At 44.6% G+C, this 25,267-nt stretch overlaps 1 protein-coding gene across 5 annotated transcripts in view; it reads right to left on the bottom strand.

The window, feature by feature from the left end:
* Window positions 1–25,267, bottom strand: part of ZDHHC17 (zDHHC palmitoyltransferase 17) — a 189,731-nt gene that overhangs the window by 55,765 nt on the left and 108,699 nt on the right. For 2 of the 5 annotated variants that reach the window (XR_012005673.1, XM_072772851.1), the window contains one exon: window positions 20,050–24,410. The exons of 2 other annotated variants lie outside the window; for them this stretch is intronic. Coding sequence is in view for 2 of the 3 variants with exons in the window: in XM_072772851.1 (XP_072628952.1) it covers window positions 24,377–24,410 (34 nt within the window). In the remaining variant the exon portion in view is untranslated. Of the gene's footprint in view, window positions 1–9,033; window positions 9,351–20,049; window positions 24,411–25,267 lie in introns of those variants that run through there. One more of the 5 variants, XM_072772849.1, reaches the window with a different exon arrangement.

Here is a 25,267-nt window from a genome sequence, read left to right as displayed (position 1 = left end):
GGGGTTGCCTAAGAAACTCAAAGTTTGAGTGTTTTATTCGGGGCAGGTGCTATGGTCTCCCTATCTCTCTGACTCTCTCCCTTTCCTTCCTCCATCAGGGTTGGGGATCATCCAAAAGGACAAGTTGGCCTGGCCCTCACTAAAGTCTGAAATGTAGACTTTAGATATTATCTCCATGTGAGCTCATACTTTTTAAAAAATTTTTTATTGGAGTTCAGTTAGCCAACATTTAGCATAACACCCAGTGCTTATCCCGCCAAGTGCCCCCCTCAGTGCCCATCACCCAGTCACCCCCATGTGAGCTTATACATAGAGTCATCTTTGGAAGTGAGGGGTTATGTTAGAAGAAACGATTTGTTAAATGAAAACCTTTATAATAAACATGATCTTTTTTGAGGAGTTTTAAAGATAGTGGGTGTTTCAAGAAACGCAACTAGCTTAGGCAATTTCAACCTCCAAAAGGTCCTGAATCAGATGGAGATCTCTGGCTTCTAGTCATTTGACCTTGAATATATTTCTATACTTTGGAGTCCTGATTAAATCATTTGTAAAATGGGATAATTCCTACCTTGCCTATTTCATAATGCCATTAAAAGGACCAAATATGGGAATGCTTTGAAAATTGTGAGTGCTTTATAATGAGGTCAAAGTCAAAACATGTGGCATAGGGTCTAGTGCCTCCACTGGCCAGCTGTGTGATTATCCAAGTCACTAACCCACATTGTGAAAACAAGGGCATGACCAGGTAGGTTTTAAAGCCTGCCAGCTATCAAATTCTATGATGTTTAAAAAAAAAAACAGAATTACCACCACCCCTTCCTTTTCACCTTTGGTAGCTGCTGCTAGGCTTATAACAAAAGGCGCTAGCATAAATTGGCCTTTTGATTGTTAATTTTATTGTAGGGAATTAAGAGTTTTCCATTAACAAACGTCAGGAAACTGAACAGAGGATGGAGCTGGAAGGATAATAGCAAGTTTATCAAGAAAATGCATATTTGCAAGTCAGAGGTTAGGCAAATTAAGAGATTCTTTATGCTTCTAGCCTCTGTGGATTGCAAGTGACTTATCTTAACACTCCTCAGAACTAGTCAACTGTAGCCAGTCTCTATTACTGTATGTAATTCAAAGCATCCAGCACAAAGGAAATGAAAGCTGAAAGGATAGGGGAAGAAGGTCAAACAGTGAATTTGATCTATACATGCTTTGCAAATAAGCAGCAAAGAAAAAAAAGCAATCCCTGCTTTGAGTTTGATAATGACAAGAAGAGCAAGAGATGAGAGTATTTATAAGAATGGATTTCTAAAATTCTCATCCTCATCAAAACCTCTTAAGTAAATAATTCCACCAGTTTTCCCTCAAAGAAATACGAATGCAGTTTTTCTGAGTTCTCCTCTCCTTCCACACCCTACACCCCATCCTTCAATGCTTTTTTCTACCTCAAAAATTACTCTTAACACCGTTCCATGATCTCTTCCATAGCCATGGACTAGTCTTAATTCTGTACTGATAGATGCTGTTATTAAATAATATATACTAGCTGTGCAGAGCATACAAAGAACAGTACTCCAGGCAATGCTGTTAACTACAGAACTGCTCAATCTTGTGATCATTCTTACAACCAATGTCCAATAATGACTAATCATGAGTAATGTCCAATCAATGGCCAGTGATTTTACCTCTAAATTAAAAAAAAAAAAATCAAGGTTGCGCCATCTGCTATCATTCTAATCAAGGCTGGATCCCAAGGAGACTCACTGGAGGACACTTGCCCCTATAAATCCACCCTCATCCGTACATGAAACATTGGAGGCCAGTGTGGCTGAGTCCCAAGCACATGCATGTTTTGTTTGAATGACACAGTATTTTTAAATTGTTTGAGCAGACATTAAGAAGTATATACACACTTAAAAGACCTGATTTCAGCTTCTCTTTAAAAAAAAGATGTGGCAACAGTGGACACCCTATATTCCCCATTTCCCTCCCTCTCTCTCCCCCTCCCATTCGCTTCAAAAACACCAGCCGATTTCATTTGTTTAGATTTCCTGCCTGGCCCCATTGGGACAGGAGTTTTCTACCCCACATCACAAGACACTGGTAGTGTCTTTGTTTGGATTTCCTTTATTTATATTACGTTTTAAAAGGTTTTCCTGCTTCTGAGTTTTTGTCTTAAGTCAATACAGTAGGACCACCTCAGTAGTAAAAGGCTCGAAAGATAGTCTCTAAACATGTATGGTGATATAAGTAGAGAAGTTAGAGAGAATGAAGGCTTTAGAAGAACTGTGAATAGAAGAAATATACAAGTTAAGAAAAAAGGAAATTTCATCAACACACTCAGAAATTGGGGCACCTGGTGGCTCAGTTAGTTAAGCGTCTGCCTTCAGCTCAGGTCATGGTCTCTGGGTCCTGGGATCAAGCCCCACATCAGGCTCCCTGCTCAGCGGGTAGTCTACTTCTGCTTCTTCTCTCCCCCACCCCTTCCCCCGTCTTGTGCACTCTCTCGGTCTCCAATAAATAAATACAACCTTAAAAAATATATATATCCTCAGAAATCAAAACTTGTTAAAATGAATCTGTGGTTTAAGACAACCTGAATCTCATCAAGCTTCTAACTTTGAGGAACTACAGTTATGGTGATCCCTCAAAATACTCACTTAAAAAATTGTGTGCTCACGGAACCGACTATTACATACCATAAACCAGTTAATGCCAGGGACAGAGCAACCACAAAGGAGTTCTGGCTTGGGGATCAAGAGCTCCTAAACTTGGAAATTCCTTAGAAGCTTTAAAAATTTACTGAGGTCTTAATCCATTCCAAGAGTTTAGGATTTCATTGATGTGCAGTGTGGCCTGGGCATTGGGATATTTAAAAGCTCCCCAGGTGCTTCTAAAATGGTGTCACATTTTAGAAGCACTGCTGTAGACATTACTTCAGCTATAATTAAATCTTAGAGCTATTGCTTCTTAAAGCCAATGATAGTTCTTGAGAATAAAGCGAATCACCTGCTTGTCCCCATAGCTGGAGGGAGATCTGCGTGTAACTCCTCCAAATGTGTACACTGTCCTTAAACAAAGGCTTTGAGAGGAGGCCATAGGGAATATCTTATCACAAAGAAAGATGTTAAAAAACAAACAAACAAAGGAAGATGTTATCGGACCCATCAAGGGAACCTCTACACAGGTCTACTTGAACTTGAACCAGTTAATGCCTAGACTGACCTTTGATATCCTCATTGATAAAATAGAAACAAAAGTCCCTCCCTTTGAAAGTTGGTCTAAAGATTAAACAAGATAATGTGTATGAAGCAATATGAATATATGAAACAATTACTTCTCAATGAGCAGTAACTTTCTTAAGATTTCATTTTTAAGTAATCTCTACCCCATTATGTGGTTTGAACTCACGACCCTGAGAGCAAGAGTCACGTGCTCTACCAGTTGAGCCAACCAGGCACCCCAATAAGCGGGGACTTTTTGTTAAATCCAATATTCAGTGATTATAGTTTTTCCCCAAAGACATAATCAAGAATTCTAATATTAATCTCTCCCTTTCTTATGGCAATCCAACTTCAAATGCTTTATTTTTTTGTTCTATAATTGTCCGATGAATGTGGTCTTGCCGGATGGAAAAATTATTTGAGATAAAGGGAAATTAGACCATTTATCAGCCATGAGAAGACCTGCTTGCTTCTCGCACAATATAACATGGTTGAGAGAGACTGGAGCCTCAAAATGTTAGAAGAAACTGGCCATGAATTTTAAAGTGAGTAAAAAAAAAAAAAAACCCAATGGGTCAGCATTCGGGGAGGGAGCTGTGGAATAGCAGTTTCTTCTTTAGAGGTAGGATAACCCATATTGTACTTTTCCATTGCAGCTGTAACAAATTACAACTAACTTAACACAAATTTATTACCTTACAGTTCTGCAGGTTAAGAAAGATAAAGGAGTATGCGTCCCCAAAACGATCCGGTTTGGCATACTGGTCATTTTGAGCTGTAACCACTTGAAGAAGAGCAGATGTAGGGAGGGGCTTTCTCTGAGCTCCCCCCATCTCCCCTTCCTGCAAAAGGAATGCGATTGTTAGGAATCCCCTTCCCTGGGGTTTCATTAACCAGGGAAGACGGACTCCTCGCTGCAGAGGAGATGGGGGTCACCCCCACACCCAGACAGACTTTGTCACAACCATCATACCTTCCAGCTCTTCTTCTGGGGGCCCACTTGTCTCTCGCAAAAATCACTTACTATCCCCTAAGGGGTATATGTTTGCCCTTCCTTTCCCTGTTCTGGTGGTAGTTAGTCCCAAATCAAAGCTACGTCTTCGAATTGTTCATCTTCCCTGGGCGTCTCCCTGTGCCCATGAGGTATTCCTGGTAACAAGCTTCTGGGTTCTGCCTCTCTCGTTCATGTGTCTTTAAGTACAAGGGGGCTCAGCCGTGAACTCAGAGAAGTGGAGGGAATGTTCGTTTTCCTCCCTGTGGTTAGAAGGACGACGTGGATGCAGGGGGCTGGGAGCAAGGTGCTGGCAGGGCCCACGGCTCCCTGGGGCCCGAGGACACAACCTTCACCGTGCCTCTTCCAGCTTCTAGAGTCCACCTTCCTCCCGGCACCCTTCCCCACCTTCAAAGTCACCAACTGGACCAGAGTCCTTCCGACGACCAGCTCTCTGGTTCTCAGAACAACTATCGCTCTCCTGCCTCCTTCCTCCACTTTTAAAGACCCTTCTGATTCACTGGGCCCACCTGGGTAACCCAGGGTCCCTCCCACCTTAAGGTCAGCTGGCTGGTAATTTGCTCCGACAGCCCCTGACTCCCCTTTGCCCCGGGGACATCATGTATTCACAAAGCAACAACTTATGGAAAGAGAAGTCTAACCAGACCACCCAATTATGTTGCCACGCGTGATCATTTTACTTCTCAGCTCAGTCAACACTGTTACCCCAAATCCAGGGATGAGAATGTGGACGTCTTCCAGGATTATTCAATGATCACATCTTAAACCCACCCCATGGTGAGTTTAAACCAGTAGCACTCGACACAAGACAGATGAAGATAGTCATTGGCCAAGTCAGCTGTCCGCAGGCCATGACACCCCCTCCTCTAACCTGATCCACAGCAGATACTGCTAAGGGATGAGGCATCATCGTTACCAAGGATCCTTCTCCAGGGGGTCCCTCCGCTACTGTCCATCAGAGCTGGCACGCAGACTGAAATCTCTTTTCCATCCTAAATTTGGTGGCAAGACACTTGCTCTCAGGGCCTTTCTTGGCATAAAGTGATGGCCCCATGTTTTTAAATTGGCAGACAAATGAATCCCAGCTGAGTTAAATAGATTACAAAAAGACCATAAAATAAGCCAACTAATTAATTCAAACCTTCACAGAATCTGTGAGTAATCCATGATCATGGTAGAGAGTTTAGGGAAAACAAGAAGAAAATCATCCATAATTCTACGTCCCAGAAATAAATTTTGATGCCCACTCTCTCCAATGTGTTCATATTCATTCATTCATTCAATGCATTTTTAGTGAGCCTCCCTGCTAGGCATGATTCCAGGCTTTGAGGGTACAGTATGAGGAAAAACAATCAAAGAAAACCTATGCCCTCAATGAGCTCGGTTAGGTACCAAGAAAAAAAAAAAAAACGAAAATGATACTCTATTTTTCATATTCTTTGTAGTTGGTTTTTTCTATTTGCTAGTTATTAAAAAAAATACCCCTCTAATTTTGTCAGGCTTCTGTAGTTTTCCCAATAGGCTTGACTGCACTGAGAGATAAGATGATCACAGATCGCTACACGATTGGGAGACCAGTTTGACTTCTCTGTCCGTTGTCTGCTGCTATGTCATCAGGAAACTTCCCAGGTGGAGGGAATGCCGTGAATTCTTATTCCTCCAAAGACCACTGAGGGAATTGAAGAGAACCTCATTTTATCTTGTTCTACTTATCTTTGTTGCACAATGTGTACCCCTAGAGCTTAGTCCCTTAAAACAGCAACGTTTTATTGTTATTGACGCAAGTCTGAAGGTTTCCTTGGCTCAGAGGGGTAATTCTCTCTTGGAGTATTTTTTCTCATGCAGTCTGACAGTTTTTGGTACTGAAGTCATCTTGAAGGTTTTTGGTTTTTTTTTTTTAAGGTTTTATTCATTTATTTATTTGAGGGAAAGAGTGAGTGAGAGAGAGCAATAATGAAGGGAGAGGGAGAAACAGACTCCCCACTGAGCAGGGAGCCTGATGCAGGGCTGGATCCCAGGGTCCTGGGATCACGATCTGAGTCCAAGGCAGACACTTAAATGACTGAGCCCACCCAGGCACCCCATTTTTAAGGTTTCTTTATTCATATAGTCATGGATTTTGGCCATTGGCAGGAATGTCAGCCAAAGTTGTGGTCTGAACACCCACCCACAGCCTCAGTCCGTGATCTGGGCTTCTTCACACATGGTGGTTGGGTCTCAAGATCAAGTGACCCAAAAGTGCAAGGTAGGAGCTGTCTTGCTGTTTATGCCTAAGCTTTGGAAACCACATAGGGCCATTTCTACCACAGTCGCAAGCCCATCAGATTCAAGGGGAGGAAAGAGAGGCCACATCTTAGTAGGACTAGTATCAACATCACATGGTAGGAGTTGGTGTATTGTGGTGACCGTCTTTGGAAAACATAATCAGCCGCATACCTCAACGTCCTCACACCTTTAATCTGTATGCTTAAAATCAGGGCCAGCAAACGTCCTGAGCCACTGTAAGCTTAAGAGGAATGTTCTAGCATTATCCAGACTCGCTAAAAAAACATCTCAAAGACTCGTTTTAGTAAGAACTGATCATTGAGTAACAAACTATCCTAATTCCTCCATGTTTATCGCATGGATTCACATTTTAAAGTAGTAGTTGGTGATTAAAAACAAAACACTTGATCAGATGTTTTTCCTCTTTAATTTGCAAAACTTGCTTTGAAGGTGTGACCCACAGAGAAACAATCTTTCCTATGTATGAAGCATGGGAAGAACTACTAAGTACTTTTGGCACCCAAAGCTATTATAATGATAATATAAGTTAAAGAGTGCTTAAGTGTCAGATTCAGAAGGCTAGTAAATGAGCTCCAGACATCTGCAGGATCTCTATGTTCATCACTGGGAAGGTCTAACCACATTAATTCACATCAGGTTACTCTTGGCAAAAATTCCAGATGAGAATTTAGAGAAACTTTAAAATACATGCTTGCTGAAACAAATCAGCATTTTATCATTTTATTTCAACACTTGATGAGCACCTGTGATGTATCTGGTACAAACAAATGCTCGGGACTCTGGTGTCCTAGCTATTAAGGATCTACATCAGAATATGCATATTCAGGGGATGAGTACTATTTAAATGGTTGACACTTTATCACTGAAATAGCACAAATGGAATCCTCTTATAATAAATAGCATTGTCAAGAGTCCACAGCGTGGACGTATAAATATTCACAGCAGAACACATGCAACATCAGCGGGCTATTGCTCTGATCACAGCACACTCTTCCTATTGTACAGCAAATACTTTTTCATGTCTCTCTCTAAAAAGAATTTACCTTATAGTTTCATAATTGTTTCCTGTAGAGGGGAGAGTCAAGCTGGATGGTGGCTGAAAGGCACACATTTCTTTCGTCCTGATGTCAAAGAAGCACTCACTTCTTCCCATGTTGTATAAATTCTCAAATCCTTGCTCCAGACTTAACATAAAGAAGTAAACATTTCCCCCTCTCTGAGCTCAGTCTTTCATGTTAACTCACCACACAGTGAATGTTAATTGTTTCTTTTAGACCTGTTTTCTTTTATTTTTTTAGATTTTATTTATTTATGTGACAGAGAGCAAGCGAGCACAAGCAGGTGGAGCAGCAGAGGGAGAGGGAGAAGCAGCCTCTCCGCTGAGCGGGGAGCCTGACTGGGACCCGATCCCAGTACCCTGGGATCATGACCTGCGCTGAAGGCAGACGCCTAACCGACTGAGCCACCCAGCTGCCCCTTCAGACTTGTTTTCTAACCATGACTTCATTACAACGAAAGTCACTGTTTTGACATTTTTTGTATTCTCTAGAGCTCATTATAATGCGAGTCAACGCCCACAATTTCCAACAACATCATGTATTAATTAATTGATAAAATCAACCTAAGAAATCGGAGATTCCTCTGCATGAACTTAATGGGTCATTTCACCTACAGAGGGCGGAGGAGAAGGAACAGATGCGAGAAGAGGATCAGAGATTAGCAAAGGAAAGTGCTGTTTTGCTTTCCGTTTATTCTTTGTTTCTGAGGCTTGGTCTGGCTTTGGTCTGCTCTTGCTGGAGAAAAGGAATGCGTCCCCTCATTTCCGAAGCCTGCTCACCAGCCTCGTCCCGACAAGAAAGATGGCCCGGATAAAACCACATTTTCCTGGAATCTCAACCTTTTCTCCCCACTACTAAAGATGGTTCAGGGAACTCGCACCATCCAAGTCTTTTCCAGAAAATTGTTTTCTTTGTTGAATCATATATAATACTTAAACAGGGAGAGGAAATGATGGAAACTTTTCTTTCTGGTCGTGGAATGGATTCAGTGCTTGCATGACTCCAGTGAGGGGGATTGGAACTACTCGTGGACTTTTTAGGGCCTTTCCTGGATATTCACTTCTTGGTCATTGATAAGTGACAACTTAAAATAATCTAGAAATAGGAGACCTGGGTGGCTCTGTGCTTGAGCATCTGAGATAGATTTTCATATATAGAGAGATATTAGCCTTCAGAGAACTTACATCTAGCTGGGAGACAGACAACAACCAATCCCAAATATGCACGCATTTACCCAACAAAATTGCAGACAGTACACAAGGTGGTAGGGGCACAGCAGAGCACCAAAGAGGCCCTCACCCCGCCCCTCGGCAGAGTCGTCACAGAGACAGGCCCCATCCAATGTAGCGCACATAGGAGTTGAACGCTGTATAATTTAGAACTTTTTCAGTTCCAAGTGGCCAAAATGCCAACTCACAGTGCCATTAAAAAAATAACAAAAAAAAAAAAAAAAAAAGGAGAAGAAGAAGAAGGTGTTTATTGGTTCATGTAGTTAAAAAGCTGAGGGTTAGTTGAGGCAGGGGCTGCTGCAGGGGCTCCAGGTGTTTTCTAGGCCGCGCATCTCCTTCCTTCAGCCAGTTCACCTATATTTCAGTTCCCATTCCCGTGTTCAAATCCAGTAGTAACAGAACTGTTTCTCTTCTGCAGGCAGACATCCTGGGCGGGACTGTCACCGGCTCAGAGAGGACTCCCCGCGCTGCCTGCACCCATCCTGGCCGGGGCTCGTGCTGCCCTGATGGGCAGGCCTGCATCCCACGCTCACCTGGAGGAGCCTGTGGGCTGAGAGCAGGGAAGAGAGTCGGTGCTCAGAAGATGCGGGGGTTGCCTTGCCAAACGGAGGGGCACGGACAGTGGCAGCCAGACACCGAGGCACTGCCCACTGGGGCGGCCCGTGTGGCCCACCCTCTGTGACCCAAGTTCCACTAACAGCAATTTCTATCCTTAACGGTGCCTCTCAGTGACAGTCAAAGGGATTCAACTCCCGGCCACAGACACACACCTTGATATGCTGGTGTCCTTCTCCTGTCGCTCCCAGTATCCCACCTGTCTCATGTCATCCCCGGGCCTGGCTGCCAGCCAGTGCTCACCAAAGTCCTCCCACCCCCTCCACCTCCCTGCTGTCCTCCCTCATTTCCTGTGCCTGCTCCCTTTGCCCAAGTCCGCTTCTACATGACCTCTGCTTCCTCTCTTCTCCATCCTGGCTCCTCTAGGCTTACCTGTTTTTCAAGTGTTCCCTCCACTGATTACCACCCACCCGCACAATAAAGTTCAGGAACTTCTTAAAAGGTCGAGGAGCAGGGGGGTGGCTGGGAGGCACCAAGTGGCAACCAGAGATTGGACTGTTTTAATCCGAGGGAGTGAAAAATACAGATGTTATTTTTTCTTCCCTCTCTACCATCCCAATAATCCTACCCCACTGTCTGTGATTTTAAATGTGGTAAGAATCTGGGACGGGGGTTAGGCGAGTAGTGGGGTGCTTTTGAATTAAGCTCTAAAGGGTGAACAGGAATGAATGAAGTGAATGGGTCTGGAGGATGAAGAAGTGCTGGGAAGGAGGCAGCCCCTGGCCCGAAGAGCAGCAGGTGCCATCAGAGCAGGGAGCAGACTCCAGCGCCCAACCACAGGGTTGGCTCAGAAGGCCTGAGAGGTTCCTGGGGAACAAAAGAAAGTCCTTGAATAGCATTCCTAAGCCCCAGCCCTGTGAGCAAGAAATCCCTTCGGAGCCTCCACGCCTGGGCTGTTACCCTCCAGCAACCTGAGTTACCTAAATCTCTGCGAAGCAAGAAATGCCAAGTGCCTTCAGCTCGTGTCTCTTGGCTGAACCTGTTGGACGCCTCTCTGTGCCGAAGCTCAAATAAGATTCACTGCCAAGATCATTTTGCTGTTACAACCACGATTAGTTCAACTTTCTAATCTTTCACTGCACGAGTTTTTGAGAGAAACCTAATGCCGATAGGAGATAAAGCTCGTTTATTTGCCTAAGACTATAGGAAAAAAAAAAATTCTTGTTTACATGTCCAAGTATTTACTGATACGGTTGGTTTTAAATCCATCATCTTGCAGTTTGTTTTTTCTTTGCCCCATCTGTTATTTGTTCTCTCTTTTTAATATCTTTTTGCTCTCTTTTGGGTTGAATATTTTTGTAATTGCATTTTATTTCCTTGGGTGGCTCGTTAGCTGTAACTATTTTATTTTGTTTTAGTGGCTGCTTTAGGGTTTATAGTGTACATCCTTAATCTATTACAGTCAACTTCCAGGGATAATATACCACTTCACAGAGAGTATGAAAACCTCACAATAGCACACTCCATTTTCCTACCTCCAGGTCATTGTGCTATTATTGTCATACATCTGACATTGGATTTATACATTATAAACCCTACAGTGCATTGTGTATGTTGCATTTTTTTCTGTTAAACATTGATCTTTAAAGCAGATTTTTTTTAAAGATTGTATTTATTTATTCATGAGAGACATAGAGAGAGAGGCAGAGACACAGGCAGACGGAGGAGCAGGCTCCATGTAGGGAGCCTGACATGGGACTTGATCCCGGGACCCCAGGATCACACCCTGGGCTGAAGACAGATGCTCAACTGCTGAGCCACCCAGGCGTCCCTTAAGCAGATTATTTAAAAAAAGCCAAGCAGTGGGTGGGTGGTTTTATATTTGTTTATCTGTGTTCTATTTCCAGTGTTCCCTATCCTTCAGTACCTCTAGATTTCTTTCTAATATCATTTTCCTTCTGCCTGAAGGACTGCTTTTAAAAATTGATGTTGGTTCAGTCTGTTGGTGTGATGAATTCTTTTAGCTTGTGTATGCCTGAAAGAAACTTTTTATTTAACCTTCATTTTCGAAAGGCATTTTGCGATATTGCCCCACTGTCCCGTGGCTCACATGGTTTCCCACAAGACATCTGCTGTCGTTTTGATCCTTGTGTCCACTGCCCCCAAACCTCCTCCACATATTCTGTGGCATTTTTCCCCAACAGCTTCTCATATCATTATCCTGGTTTTAAGCAATTTGATTATGATATACCTTGGTATTGTTTTCAAATTTCTTGTTCTTAGACTCTACTGAATTTCTTGGATTTGTAGATTTATAATCTTCATGAAATTTGGAAAATGTCTGGTCATTATTTTTCAAATATCCTCACTGTCCCTCTCCTTCAGGAACTCTAAGCATATGTATCAAGTCATGTGACATTGCCCCACGGTTCGCTAATGCTCTACTCATTTTTTTTCAGTCTTTTTTTTTTTTTTCCTGAGTTTCATTTTGGATCATTTCCATTGCTCTCTTTATGTAATTTTTTTATTCTGTTGAGTCTAATACATTGCAGTTTTCATCTTAGTGTATCTTTAATTTCTCAAAGTTCAATTTGGGCCTTTTTACTGTTTTCCATGTCTCTACAGGCTCAAGCATTTCTCTACCTTATCATATGAACCTATGGAATACAGCTATAACTGTTTTCATGTCCTTATTTACTGATTTTACTGTGTCACTTCTAGATCTTCTTCTTCTTTTTCTTCTTTAGAGTGAAGGGTTAGGGAGAGAGAGAATCTTAAGCAGGTTCCATCCCTAGTGCAGAGCTGCCATGAGGCTCAATCTCACAACCCTGAGATCATGACCTGAATTGAAATCAAGAGTTGGACACTTAACCAACTGAGCCACCCCATTGCCCCGGGACCTGTTTCTATTGGTTTATTTCTCTTTATTATGGATTGTTTTAGATGCCAGTCCTTGTTAAGTTCTGCTATCAATATTCTAGAATGTTGTTCTGGGACATAGTTATGTTATTTGGAAGTAGTTGGATCCTTTCAAGACTTTTAAGTTTTATTAGTCAGGACCAGAGCAGCCTTACTCGAGAGACAACTTTGCCCTCTGGGTACTACCAGCGCTCGGTGAATTAGAAGGTTCTTCCTCTGGATGGTGGGAGCACGACCTACCCCAGTCCCGTGTGAGCTGTTGGGATTGTTTTCTCTGCTCCATTTGGGAAGATCTTTCCCTCAGGTGGCTTCCGCATGCTCAAGCTCTAATCAGCAATCAGCATAGGACTTGAGGGGAACCCTCTGCAGCTCTCTGGATCTTCTTTCTGTGACTTCAACCTAGAAACTCTCTTTAGGTGCTAAGCTGGAGCAGTGGTAGGGGTTATTTCATTTGTTTTTGGTTTCTCAAGGACGACTATCCTGAGCTGCCTGATGTCCCACATCTGAGAACCATTGTTTCATACATTTTGTCCAGTTTTTCAGTTGTTTCAGATAGGAGGATAAATTTAGTCCCTGTTGCCCCTCCTGAGCTGAAAGCAAATGTCTTAAACTGTGTTAAACTGATAGTCCTCAAACTTCACTGTGCGTCAGAATCAACTGGAAGGCTCACTAAAACACAGATTCCTAGACCTCCCCCAGAGTTTCTAAGTAAGTAGGTGTGGGACCTGAAAAGCAGTATTTTTAACAAGTTCTCAGATGATGTTGCAGCTTCTGGTCTAGGACCACACTTTGAGAACTACTGTGTTAAACGAATTTAACTAAGAACATATCAGGTGATCTTCATCTATGAATCAGTAACACAGTGTGAACCATATTGATAATCAAGGCAAAGCTTGTCAGAGAAAAACAAGCATAAGTAAATGTATTATTTGAAGGTATTTGGGGACATACATATCAAGAACTAAAGAAAAGCTGTTCATTTCCTCTTATCTGATAAATCCAGGAAATAAACTCTGTAGAAACGATATGGATCCATCTTTCCCAAATAATATTCCTTAGAACATCAGTAACCTGTGAGTTGTTCATAGGTTCTTTGTGAAAGGTCTTTATGGTTAAATAGGGTTAGGAACCTGTAATATGCTAATATATTTTATAAATTTTCCAAGAGAAAGAATATGAAAGGTTTCCCAAACTTATTTGACCACAAAACCGTTTTATTTGGCAAAACTCTCTAATGTTCCTTGGAAGCCAGTTTCAGAAATACCGGAGCAGACCCTTGGCATTAGCAGGCCTACCATTTTCAGAGCCAGCCGGTTGTCAGGAGACATTCCATCACCGAAACAGCCTGGGATTCTGATGGAGCTGGACGGAGCCTGGGGAGTGGGTGCCCCGGCTAATGAATGAGCTCAGCCCACTGCCCACAACACACCCCTAGCGCAGCTTCCTAGTCTGCTGCTCTTCACACAGCGGCTTTTACAGTCATAAAAGTCTGTTGGCCTTGTGAAAGTGGCCCTGAGGGAAATGCCTGCTGGTGGTTTGGTGATGGAAAAAAATTATTAAAAGGAAAAGGAGGTGGAGATGGAGGTAATATTAGAAAGGGGGGGGGGTCTTAGCAAGAAAACAGATACATTCCAAAGGTGGTCTCCTAAATTTGGCAGGGACACGGATCTATATGCAAATGAGCTCATTCCACAGCCTACATGGAAACCATAAAAAGTGATTCATGAACTGTTTTAATGAGATGCAAAACTTAGCAAGATAAAACATTACACATGTTAATTGCTGACAGAAATGCAATTCAAGAGAAAGCCAGAGGCCTGGGCGGGTGTTTCGGTGAAGCCACCCGAGGTGAAGACATTTATACAGTAAATAAAATTGGTTTCTAGAATTTAAAGAGAAGCTTCTCTTGGTATATTATGATGCAAGAAGGGAGGGGTGGTCTTAGCCGACCACATTCCAAGGAAATGAAATATATTTCACCTTAAGCTAAAGATATCACAGAAGAAAATATCTGGGTAATAAGCCTCATGTGTCAGGATATGCAGAAAGCTGTAGAGGAAGAAAGTGCTGCTCATCACCATGATACTCCTACAAAACCTCAACTCACCTTCTCCTCTTACGCCATTCACACCCAGCTTAGGCGCAGTCTCCTGTGACTTGGCCAGTGTCACCCAGGATCTCCTACGGGCCAGGCCGTCTGACGCTTACAGGGGGTTTGACTGTAAAGAAGGCAGTGCCCTGCCCGCCAGGGGCTTGCAGCATCACCTGTTCTCCCAGGGGCGGAGGCCTGGTCAACTGTTGCAGACTGACCTTCCGTAGCATCTCCTACTAAACTGCGTTTGATCTGTCTTGCTCATCTTCATGTTGTACAGGATACATACTTCTTGATTAAATGAATATTCCTTAGAATAAAGTTTGAAAACAATCTAGATACAGGCATACCTCATTTATCACGCTTTGTAGCGCTCAAGGCTTTTACAAGTTGAGGTTCTGTGGCAACCCTGCTTTCAGCAGCCGAATCAGCACTGTGTTTCCTGCAGCATTTGCTCTCTTCATGTCTCTGTGCCACATTTTGGTGATTTTGCAATATTTCAAACTATTTTTTCATTATTGTTATTATATTTGTGGTGGTGATCTGTGATTCTCACTCACTGAAAGCCCAGATGATGGTTAGCACTTCTTAGCAATAGACTATTTTTAAATTAAGGTACAAGCAATTTTTTAGACAGAAAACCCAAGGATTAAATATTGTCAAGGAGGAAAACAAATAAAATAGAATTACAGAAATCGTATTCGTTACCTAAAGTATCCCAAACTTTGCCTTCTCCTGGTTTAGGCTCCAGCTTTCCCGTGTGTTTGGCATGGCTTGTCCCTTCCTGTCTGTTGGCATCCTACCTCTTTAAGGCTCAGTTGAAAGACTTCATCCTCCCCGAAGTATGAAGACTTTCACGTCCCTTCTAGGATTCACCTTCTAGAAGATGCTGCTAATTCTCACCCAGACACCTCCAGCTTTACCTGCAGGGTTTGCAGGTGGACTTTCAACTGCTAAAAGCTGCATGTCTGGGCAGCCCCGGTGGCGCAGCGGTTTAGTGCCACCTGCAGCCCGGGGTGTGATCCTGGAGACCCAGGATCGAGTCCCACATCAGGCTCCTTGCATGGAACCTGCTTCTCCCTCTGCCTGTGTCTCTGCGCCCCTCTCTCTCTCTCTCTCTCTGTGTGTGTCTCTCATGAATAAATAAATAAAATCTTTAAAAAAAATAAAAATAAAAGCTGCATGTCTTTGGCTGAGAACCTCCTCCAAACCTGGAGCCGGCTGCCCTGCCCATGCTCGGTGGGCCAGAAGCGCTAAAGAAAGAACCCCTTCCAGAGAGCCCCCTGCTCCAAGACTGATGGAAAGCAGTTGGTCCTTTTAATGTGCTCAGCTCCCCGTGATAGAATAGCCTGGACTAGGCGGCGGAAGCCCAGAGATTTATTGCTCATGGTTTGGGAGGCTGGGAAGTCCAGAATCAAGAGGCCAGCTGCTTTGGTTCCCAGTGAGGCTCTCTTCCTGGTTGGAGTCAGTTGACTCTTGCTGTGTCCTCACAGGACATGGGGACAGAGATACCAAGCACTCTGGCGTCTTTTTCCTATAAGGACACTAATCCTGTCATGACCTCATCAAAACCTAATTACCTCCTGGGGCCCCATGTCCCAATACCAGCACATAAGGGATTAAGATTTCAACATGGGAATTTTGGAGAACACAACATCCAGTCCATAACACTGGTGAAAAAGCACCTCATCTCCTGTGCGACTTGAGTGGAATGACTGTGGGGTCGTGTCCATGTCATTTCCTGGTGTCCCCAGAGGACTAAGCTCCCATTTCCCAGAGGTGACTGGCCGGATAACACATCAATGACACCCCACTTCCCCGCCCACCTTCCTCCCCAATGCCTTCAAAAGAAAAGTCTGTCCTCACTTCCTTGTATCAGGGCCCGCTCCCCCCGGGCTCCCAGGTTCCCGTGCTATAATATGTCTCACATTATGCTCTTTGTTGCAGGGTTTTATGAATGTCTAGACTCTTGTAACTAAACCATAAAGCCTTTGGAGAAGAGAAATTTTCTTTACATGCTGTTTCCCCCAAAGCCTAGCAAAAATACCTCGCGTATAGCAGGTGCTTTAAAAACACTAGGTTAAGTAATGACATTAATCAAACTCAGGATTTTTACAAGAAAGGCATTATAGCCATCTAACACCTAAAGAGCTCACAGCATTTTCTGTGGCACTACATAAAGCAAATTATTTAAGTAAATTTTTATGAATCCCAATTACTGATTTAGAAACCTCATAAGCGGTTCCAAGTTCAAAATGAATCTTTAAGCAATAGATGAAATATATTTTAGTATTTTCTGGAGGAGATAAGAGTTGTGTGTGTGTGTGTGTTTTCTTTAGGAGATAAGATTTGAACCGAGTCCCTATTTCTTAACGTGGCATTCAAAGCCCCACGTGGTCTATCCACCCCTCACCTCCCTTCCCAGTTTCATCCCTCCTGTTCCACCGCTGCCGTGTGCATAGCTGTGTGATCTTCGTCCAAAGGACCTACAGTTCAGGTTGATCTTCGTTAACAAAACTGCAGAAATCTCACCGAGGAAGACCTAGACATGGCCAACATGCACATGAGACAATGCTCCGCATCACTGGCCCTCAGGGAAATACAAATCCAAACCACCATGAGATCCCACCTCACCCCAGTGAGAATGGGGAACATTAACAAGGCAGGAAACAGCAAATGTTGGAGAGGATGTGGGGAAGGGGGAACCCTCTGCACTGTTGGTGGGAATGTGACCTGGTGCATCCACTGTGGGAAACTATGTGGAGGTTCCTCAAAGAGTTAAAAATAGATCTGCCCCAGGACCCAGCAGTTGCACTGCTGGGGATTTACCCCAAAGATACAGATGCAGTGAAACGCAGGGACACCTGCACCCCAATGTTTCTAGCAGCAATGTCCACAATAGCCAGACTGTGGAAGGAGCCTCGGTGTCCATCGACAGATGATGGATAGAGAAGCTGTGGTCTCTGTATACACTGGGATATTCCTCAGCTATTAGAAATGACAAATACCCACCATTTGCTTCGACGTGGATGGAGCTGGATGGAGGGTATTATGCTGAGTGAACTAAGTCAATCGGAAAAAGAAAAACATATGGTCTCATTCATTTGGGGAATATAAAAATTAGTGAAAGGGAATAAAGGGGAAAGGAGAGAAAATCAGTGGGAAATATCAGAGAGGGAGACAGACCATGAGAGACTCCTAACTCTGGGAAACGAACAAGGGGTGGTGGAAGGGGAGGTGGGTGGGGGGTGGGGGTGACTGGGTGACGGGCACTGAGGGGGGCACTTGATGGGATGAGCACTGGGTGTTATGCTACATGTTGGCAAATTGAACTCCAATAAAAAAAATTTTTTTAATTAAAAAAACAAAACAGAACTGCATAATCCCGCAGATCTCACGTCGTAAGAGAAGTTAGCACCGTTTTACAATGGGCAGTGTGGAGGCCGGGGTGGCTCCCTCGGTTAGGCGTCTGCCTCGGGCTCAAGTCAAGGCCCTGGGGCCCTGGGATGGAGCCCCGCATCAGGCTCCCCGCCGGGGTGGGGTGGCCCGCTGCTGCCGCCCCCTGCCCCTGCTTCTCACCCGTCCGCGCTATCTCAAATAAACAAATAAAATCTTTTGAAAAATAAATTTAAAAAAAATAATGGGCAACGAGATACATGCTGTGAGGAAGAAAAAACCAACACGCTCTCCGACAGGATCTCCAAGGTGTAGCTCTGGGGCCCGTGTCTCGGGAGCAGGCAGCCAGAAGACCGAGAGGCGGCCGCACCTTATGCCTGCAGAGTCACGGGAGCGAAGGCGGGAAGCATCATTCTTGCAAAACATAATGTAAGTAATATTCATGGTAGAGAGAGCGGAGATAGAGAAATGAATAGTTACACTTCTTTTCTTTTGTTAAGATTTTATTTGTTCCTGAGAGACCCAGAGAGAGAAAGAAGCAGAGCCCAGGCAGAGGGAGAAGCAGGCCCCCTGCGGGGCCCCGATGGGGGACTCGATCCCAGGCCCCCAGGGTCACGGCCTGGGCCCAAGGCAGTTACACTTCTGATCAAAGCAAACACTGCTAACATCTCAGTGGATCCCCTGGTGAAGGTCTGATTACCCGTGGATTTTCAGCAGGCCCCGAGGGGGGACCCACGCCCCGAGCAGGTGTCAGGAAGGCAAGTGAGGTGACACCCATGGTCGGGGACGGCATGTCCTCGGGGGCTGAGCCGGAAGGCCCCCCTCAGACTGTGGCACAGCAGACCTTGAGGGGCGGCCTGGGCACAGAAGGGTGTCCCTGGACCTGCAGGGCGCGGGGGGCTCTTGGAGGCCCGCTCTGCTGCCCTGGGTGCTGCGCGGCTCCACTCGGGAGATGTTACCTGCAACTATCGGGCACCTAACTACCTGCGAACACCTGTCCTGCCAAAATAACATAGGGCGGTAATACATCATTGCGGCTAGTAGAGCCACGGGGGTTAGGGTCAAAGGTCTGGGTGATCGGGGCTAGACCTAGAAGGAAATTAAGCTCGAAAAGGTTAAATAACTCACCGGTTTCCTCAGGTGGATGGAGGTGGAGGGAAGGCCCCGAGCCTCGTTTGCACCCCGCGTAGGGCATCTAGGCCACCCTTGGGCCCCAGAAAGGTCATGGGTCAAACTTGGTTGTGCCCCAATCCAAGCGTGTTGTTTCGGAGCTAAGGGCCCCCCCACATCTGGAAGCCTGAGCTCCAGGAATGGGGAGAGGCCTTCTCAGTGCCTAGGCTTCCTCGGGGTCCACCCAGCTCCTACCCCATGGCCGCCCGCGCCCCGGGTCCCCGCAACCGGCTCATCCGCGGTGCCACCTCGTGTCATGGCCTGATCCCAGCCACACGGGGCCTGGAGCTCACCTGCCCTCTGCAGGGGTCCCCCTTGCTGTGCCTGGAGAAGACGTGCACCCCCGGAGCTCTTGGTCCCTAGCACCATGGGCCGAAGTACTTTCCTGCTCTTCTTGGTTAAAGGCCCTACTTGGTAGCAAAAAGTGTGAGGCTTGGTCCAGCCTGGACCCGAGGCCAAGCTCTGCCACTTACTACGTGGCTGGGGGACAGGTTACTCATTTTCCGCGAGGCTCACTTTACTCATCTGAAGAATGGAAAGAAAGATACCGACCTTAAAAAGGCTGTTGTTTGGACCAGAAGAAATGTTTGACATGCAAGGGATTTGCAGCAAAGGGTTATTGTTATTGGGGTTGCTCCCCATGCTGTCGGCTTGAAGAGCCGCCGATGGTGTGTGCACTTTGGCTCTTCCCCATTTAAGATTTCACAGCTGATTTTGGACAGGAGACGAAAATCGCTCCAGGGTAGCCCACTGCCCTGCCACAGAGGACTTGATAGTTTGGCAAGTCCATGAAAACACAGAGGTGAGCTCATACCCAGCCCTTGACAGGCCGGTGGGTTCGGCTCTGCTTCAGCACGTCAAGTCTTCTGTTGAAGTGAACGCAGGGACAAATAAATGAAAAACTTGAGTCTTTTAACACATGGCATTATTTAAGAATTAGGAATGGGAATTGGGTATTCCCATAATCCTTTATGGAATGGGGTAGGCCAATAATGTTTAAAGTAAATCCAAGTCAGCTTTCCTTATAAACATATAAATACAGAATTTATAGGAGCTTTTTTTTTAAAGGTATTAACCTTTTGCCTATAGCTCGACACTTTTCTTACGAGGTGAGAGATGCAGAAACATGACAGTTTTTTTTAATTTTCTTTTACAAGGGAAGTTTCATTTTACAAATGACTTTCATTCCCATATGGGACCATTACAGAAAAATCCTGGCAGGCAAATGCCATAAATAATCAAGTGGCTACCAATTACAGCAATTGTGCATTGTTTCCAAAATGCTGTTAATGTTCTTTACATCACTTTCCCCAAAAGCATTATATATATGTATGTAATAGATGGATATATACATGTATGTATGTATATATGTATACAAACGTGTATGTACATGAATGGTGTTTTAAGTGGAAACTTTTATGAGATTTTTCTCTGGAGCTTTGGTCAGGGACCAAAATACATATGGATGTCTAGTTTAACTACATCTGAAATAAACTATAGATCCAAATACTAATTTTTAAATCCCAAATTAGACTAATTTACTTAGACTTTTTCTGAACGGAGGAAAGAATCAAAATTCTTCGATAAGCCCTATTACAAATTCTAAAAGTTTTCCTTGAAATTTGGTGGATAAATACACATTTATTTTTATGTAATCTGCAGCAAAACACAAAACAAAACAAAACTCTGTTAAAAATTGGAATATTTAAAAAAAACTGGAATATTTATATTTTACTTTCCTGAAAGTGGCTGGTGTTTCTTATCACAAATGAGATAATAAAAAATTATTTCGTACATCCTCTAGTGTACTGTATTCCTCACAGTGAAATTTTGGGAGAGAAGCAATACGTTTCCTTGTGATTGTGACTTTAAGAATTGATTCTCATCAGAACAACGTCTTAAGAGAGAAGTTAACATTTATGGGAAACTTCAGAAATGTGACCTTAGAAGATTCCATTCTGTACATGCGCACACAATCCTATACTTACTCAATGTTGTCCTGTAACCAAGAGGTCAGAGAGGGTAAAGATTGAAAAACAGTAAGTGATCCAGCGGTTGGGACTCTCTGATGACCATGGGGAGAGGCTCAGAGTCTCCCACGAGGGTGCAAAGCATCAGCTGGGCTTCTCCGGGCTTAACAAGACTGTAGAAACTCCTTGCGAGCTCACTCGTGGTTTTGCTGGGAGAGGGCTCCAATTCTCCGAGCTGTTGGCTGTTCTTCACCCTGTGGCCCCCTCAAGGCCCTTGAGTGTCCTCCTGACATGGCAGCTGGCTTCCCCAGAGCAAGTGGTGAGAGAGGGAGGCAGAGACAGAAATAGAAGGGGGTGAGAGGGATGAGAGAGAAAGAAGTCTACTTAGAATCCTACACTCTGCTCTATTTTCTAGAAGCAAGACACTAACTCCAGCACTTGCTCCAGGGGAGGGGAATGAAATTCCACCCGATGATCAAAGAATTTGTGGACATGGTTTTAAACCACTACAATCAGTTGGAAGTCCTGATTACAAGCAGCAGAGAGTCTATCTCAAAATGGAATAAACAACAATGGGAATTCATTGGCTCCCGAAATGAAAAGATCCTGCCTGCAGACAAACTTCCCAAGTGCTTTGTTGAGAGCTCCAGCTCCACTTCTCCGTCCTCTCTGTGTCGAATCATCCTCAGGGAGGCTTCCTACCAGCAAAAACGACTGTATCAACTGTGAGCCTCATGTAGGCACACAGAACCTTCCAGAACAGGTAAGCATGTTTCTGTGTCCGCATCCCCCAGCATTCAGAGATTCACTCTGAGAGGATAGGTTTAGGTCACACGACCCCCACCCCACCCAAAGCAGGGCCGGAAGGCCTCGACCGGCTCCAGTACTCCATCCCCAAAACCACACAAAGGCCTAGGCTGCTGGGAAAGAGGAAGAGATGCTGGGGGGCCACCTCGATTACCTATTACAAAAGGCGGTGAAGTCTTGCCAGCTTTTTAAGATACAGAGTACACAGCAGTTTTGCAATAGGAAAGCTGTCGAGACGGAGAGATTGAAGAGCAAGAAAATGTAATGGAGAATGCTGAAAAACTGAACCAAAGGTACCTTCGGAGTAGACATTTGTTGCAAGGGGTTGGAGAACCACCACCTCTTCCTCTGACATCGGGGACAAGAGAGAAAAGGCAGCCTGTCTGAGGAGGTAGGCTGAGCTGTAGGCCGTGGTTGGGGGTGCGAAGGAAGATGGGGAGATCACCAACCCAACCCAAGGAAGAGAAGGGAAAGAGGAGCAGCGGGGCGCTCACACTGTTGAGAGAGGGCGGACGAGCAGTGTCTTGGAGGATGAAGCCAACCAGACTTGTCATCCTCGACGAGCTAGGAGACCTCTGCTGCGACAAGAAAGTATAAGCAGAGCTGGAAAAGCTCTGAGAGGAGACAAAAATCAACAATCCTGTAACAGAAGTCATAACACTGAAGGAAATAGTAATTTTTTTTGGAGAGAGAGAGAGAGAAGAACGCTGCGCATGCGTGAGGGGGGAAAGGAGGAAGAGCAGAAGGAGAGAGAGAGAGAGAATCTTGACTCTTGACTCTAGACACAGGGCTGGATCTCAAGCGCTAAGATGACCTACATGGAAATCAAGAGTTGGATGCTTAACTGATGAACCACCCAGGCGCCCCGGAAATAGTATTCTTTGGAGAAAGAAGGCTAAGAAGTGATGCAAGTTACAACAAAATGGGAATTTCAGATAAGTTTAAAAAAAAAAAAGCAACAATGACAAATATCAAGAATAAGATATTCTAATCTACCTTTCAAGATTTAAGCGTATGTAATTTATGTGATTCTTTTCTCTGCCAGAAAATGCATCGCAGACTATTCGGCTTGAGTATGAGGAATTTTTAATTCCTACCACTGCTGCTAAATCTTGGCTAAGAAACAAGATGGAACAGCTGCTTCTTTTTATTATTATTATTATTATTATTATTAAACATGCAGATTAGCAAAGTCAGAATTTATATTTTCCTTTATTTCACATATACCAAAAAATTCCTCTTCACCATAGCCTCTCTGGCTTCTGGGAAAGAATCCTTGCCTTAAATAAAACAAAGAGGCCCTATGTTTATGTTCACACTCATCTGGCTCAGAGTTTTGTTAAGAAAAAGTAGCATGACATAAAAATAATAAAAATATTTGAAAAATCTGAACTTGAGCACAAGGTCATGAAGAAAGGCAACCTTGGTTCAACTTGCCTTAGGACAGTGACCTCGACAAAGAACTTTTCTTTTGAAATTGTTTAATGGGTTCCAGAGAACGAAGGAGCTTTTACAAGTATAATGTGCATTTCTGAGGGGGGGAAAGAAACATCCCGTTGGACATATTTAACCTTCAATTTTGCTTCTTGTAAGACTGAAGGGGTCAAACAGACTAGGCCTGTATGGAATTCAGAAGGGCTTATTCTTCTCCCACTAGCTCTTCCCCAGGCACACAATTTACTTTCTACCAGAAGGCTCTTAATTATTTTGGCAAACACTTAAATACCGTCTTACTACCAAACCTTTCAGCAGACAATATAAGATGAACGCTCAGCAAAACACAGTTTCTGTTTCTTTCTCGAGGCAGAAAAGGACTTCAAGATAGCCTTGCTTAACATAACTACCATCATTTATTGAGAATTTACCATGAGCCAGGTGCTCTGCTGGGCATTTTACATACATAATCTGATTTAGTCTTCCTAACAATCCTAAGAATCGTGTAGTATCATCATTCCACAGATTAAAAAAAAAAAAAAAAAAAAGGTGTGAAGAAGTTAAGTATTGGGCCAAGCTCCCAGAGCTACTAGGTTGCAGAGCTGAATGTTGAAACCACATGCGTTTGATTCCAAAGTCCATGCTCTTCCTTTCTGCACCATTCTCCCTAATGATCTGAAATAATTTCTTAATATTTACAAGAAAAGAGTCAACAGCTTCAAGAAATGTTTAAAGGTAAATAAAATACTTTTTTTTTTTTTTTTAATTTATGATAGTCACACACAGAGAGAGAGAGGCAGAGACATAGGCAGAGGGAGAAGCAGGCTCCATGCACCGGGAGCCCGATGTGGGATTCGATCCCGGGTCTCCAGGATTGCGCCCTGGGCCAAAGGCAGGCGCTAAACCGCTGCACCACCCAGGGATCCCTAAAATACTTTTTAAAATGTTGATGAGTAAATACAAATACCAATTCATTTAAATTCAGATGTTGGACATTATCTCCAGACGCACTGTAAAGTGCACGGAGACAAGTACATATGTAGGATCAGAGAGCAGAAACACTTTTAGGTTAGAAGTAAGCCCAACTTCAAATGGAAGAATGAGCCTGTGAGGTGTAGGGATGACATAAGCCTATCAGAAAGCAAACAGGTCAGGTCTGGGAGGCATCAAGAGGAAACCAAGGGTAGGAGAGAAGGGGCAATGGTTTGCTGAAAACCAGTGCAGCGGCGAAGTTCAGAGTCTCACTCTGTAGAAACACTCCAGAAACCTATGCAAAAAAAAAAAAAAAAAAAGTACTGTAAGCAACGGAGCGAGAGTGAATATGAAATCAGAGGACCGAATGGTCATGTCAGCCCCAGGCCTCATGTCACTTTTACATTAGCTGAAATCCTGAAAATGTGGATGTAGGAAAGCTCAGAGCAGATGAGCTTTTGCAGTACTTCCAGGTTCCTGCCCCAACATCAGGCGACGTCAGTGTCAGTCAGCACCCTGTGTCTTTGCACAGCATGGGGGGGGGGTGGACAGACACGGTAGGCTGCTGTCCTAATGGGTTTGCCCTGGGTTGGGCCCAGCCGAGCAGCCGGAGCCGGCTCTGCAAGCCCTCCTGCAGGTGTGTGTGTGTGTGGGGGGGGCAGCGGCCTCAGCAGGTGCCCTCTGCCCTCTCCCCACGAGGGCACTTGGCAAAGCCACATCTTGGTTTTGATCCTTACAAAGGAGGGAAGGGTGATATTGGTGCCTGATGCTGGGGGCACCCCACAATGCGCACAGCAGGCCCCCACAACACAGGACGACCCAGGCCCCCAGAGGCCGAGTGTCCCCGGGGGGAAGGCCCGTGGCTCTGCGCCTGGAGGGGTGGGGCCGGGGACAGCCTCTTCTGAGCTCCCCATCCTGCCATAGACCACTTCTCAGGGATCGTGGCGTCTGGCCCCGGGGTCACCAGGGGGCCTAGAACGGGAAGCGGACGTGGTCTACTTGTGTTTTCACCTAAAACAATAAATCAGGGGTGCCTGGGTGGCTCAGGTCCTGGTCCCAGGATTCAGGATCGAGTCCCACGTCGGGATGCAGGCACGTCCATGCAGGAGCCTGCTTCTCCCTCTGCCTGTGTCTCTGCCTCTCTCAGTCTGT

Source organism: Canis lupus, chromosome 13 (genome assembly GCF_048164855.1).
Source record: "Canis lupus baileyi chromosome 13, mCanLup2.hap1, whole genome shotgun sequence".
NCBI lineage: Eukaryota > Metazoa > Chordata > Mammalia > Carnivora > Canidae > Canis > Canis lupus.
Note: the sequence above shows the minus strand (reverse complement) of the source record. Positions and strands in the feature narration are given on the sequence as shown.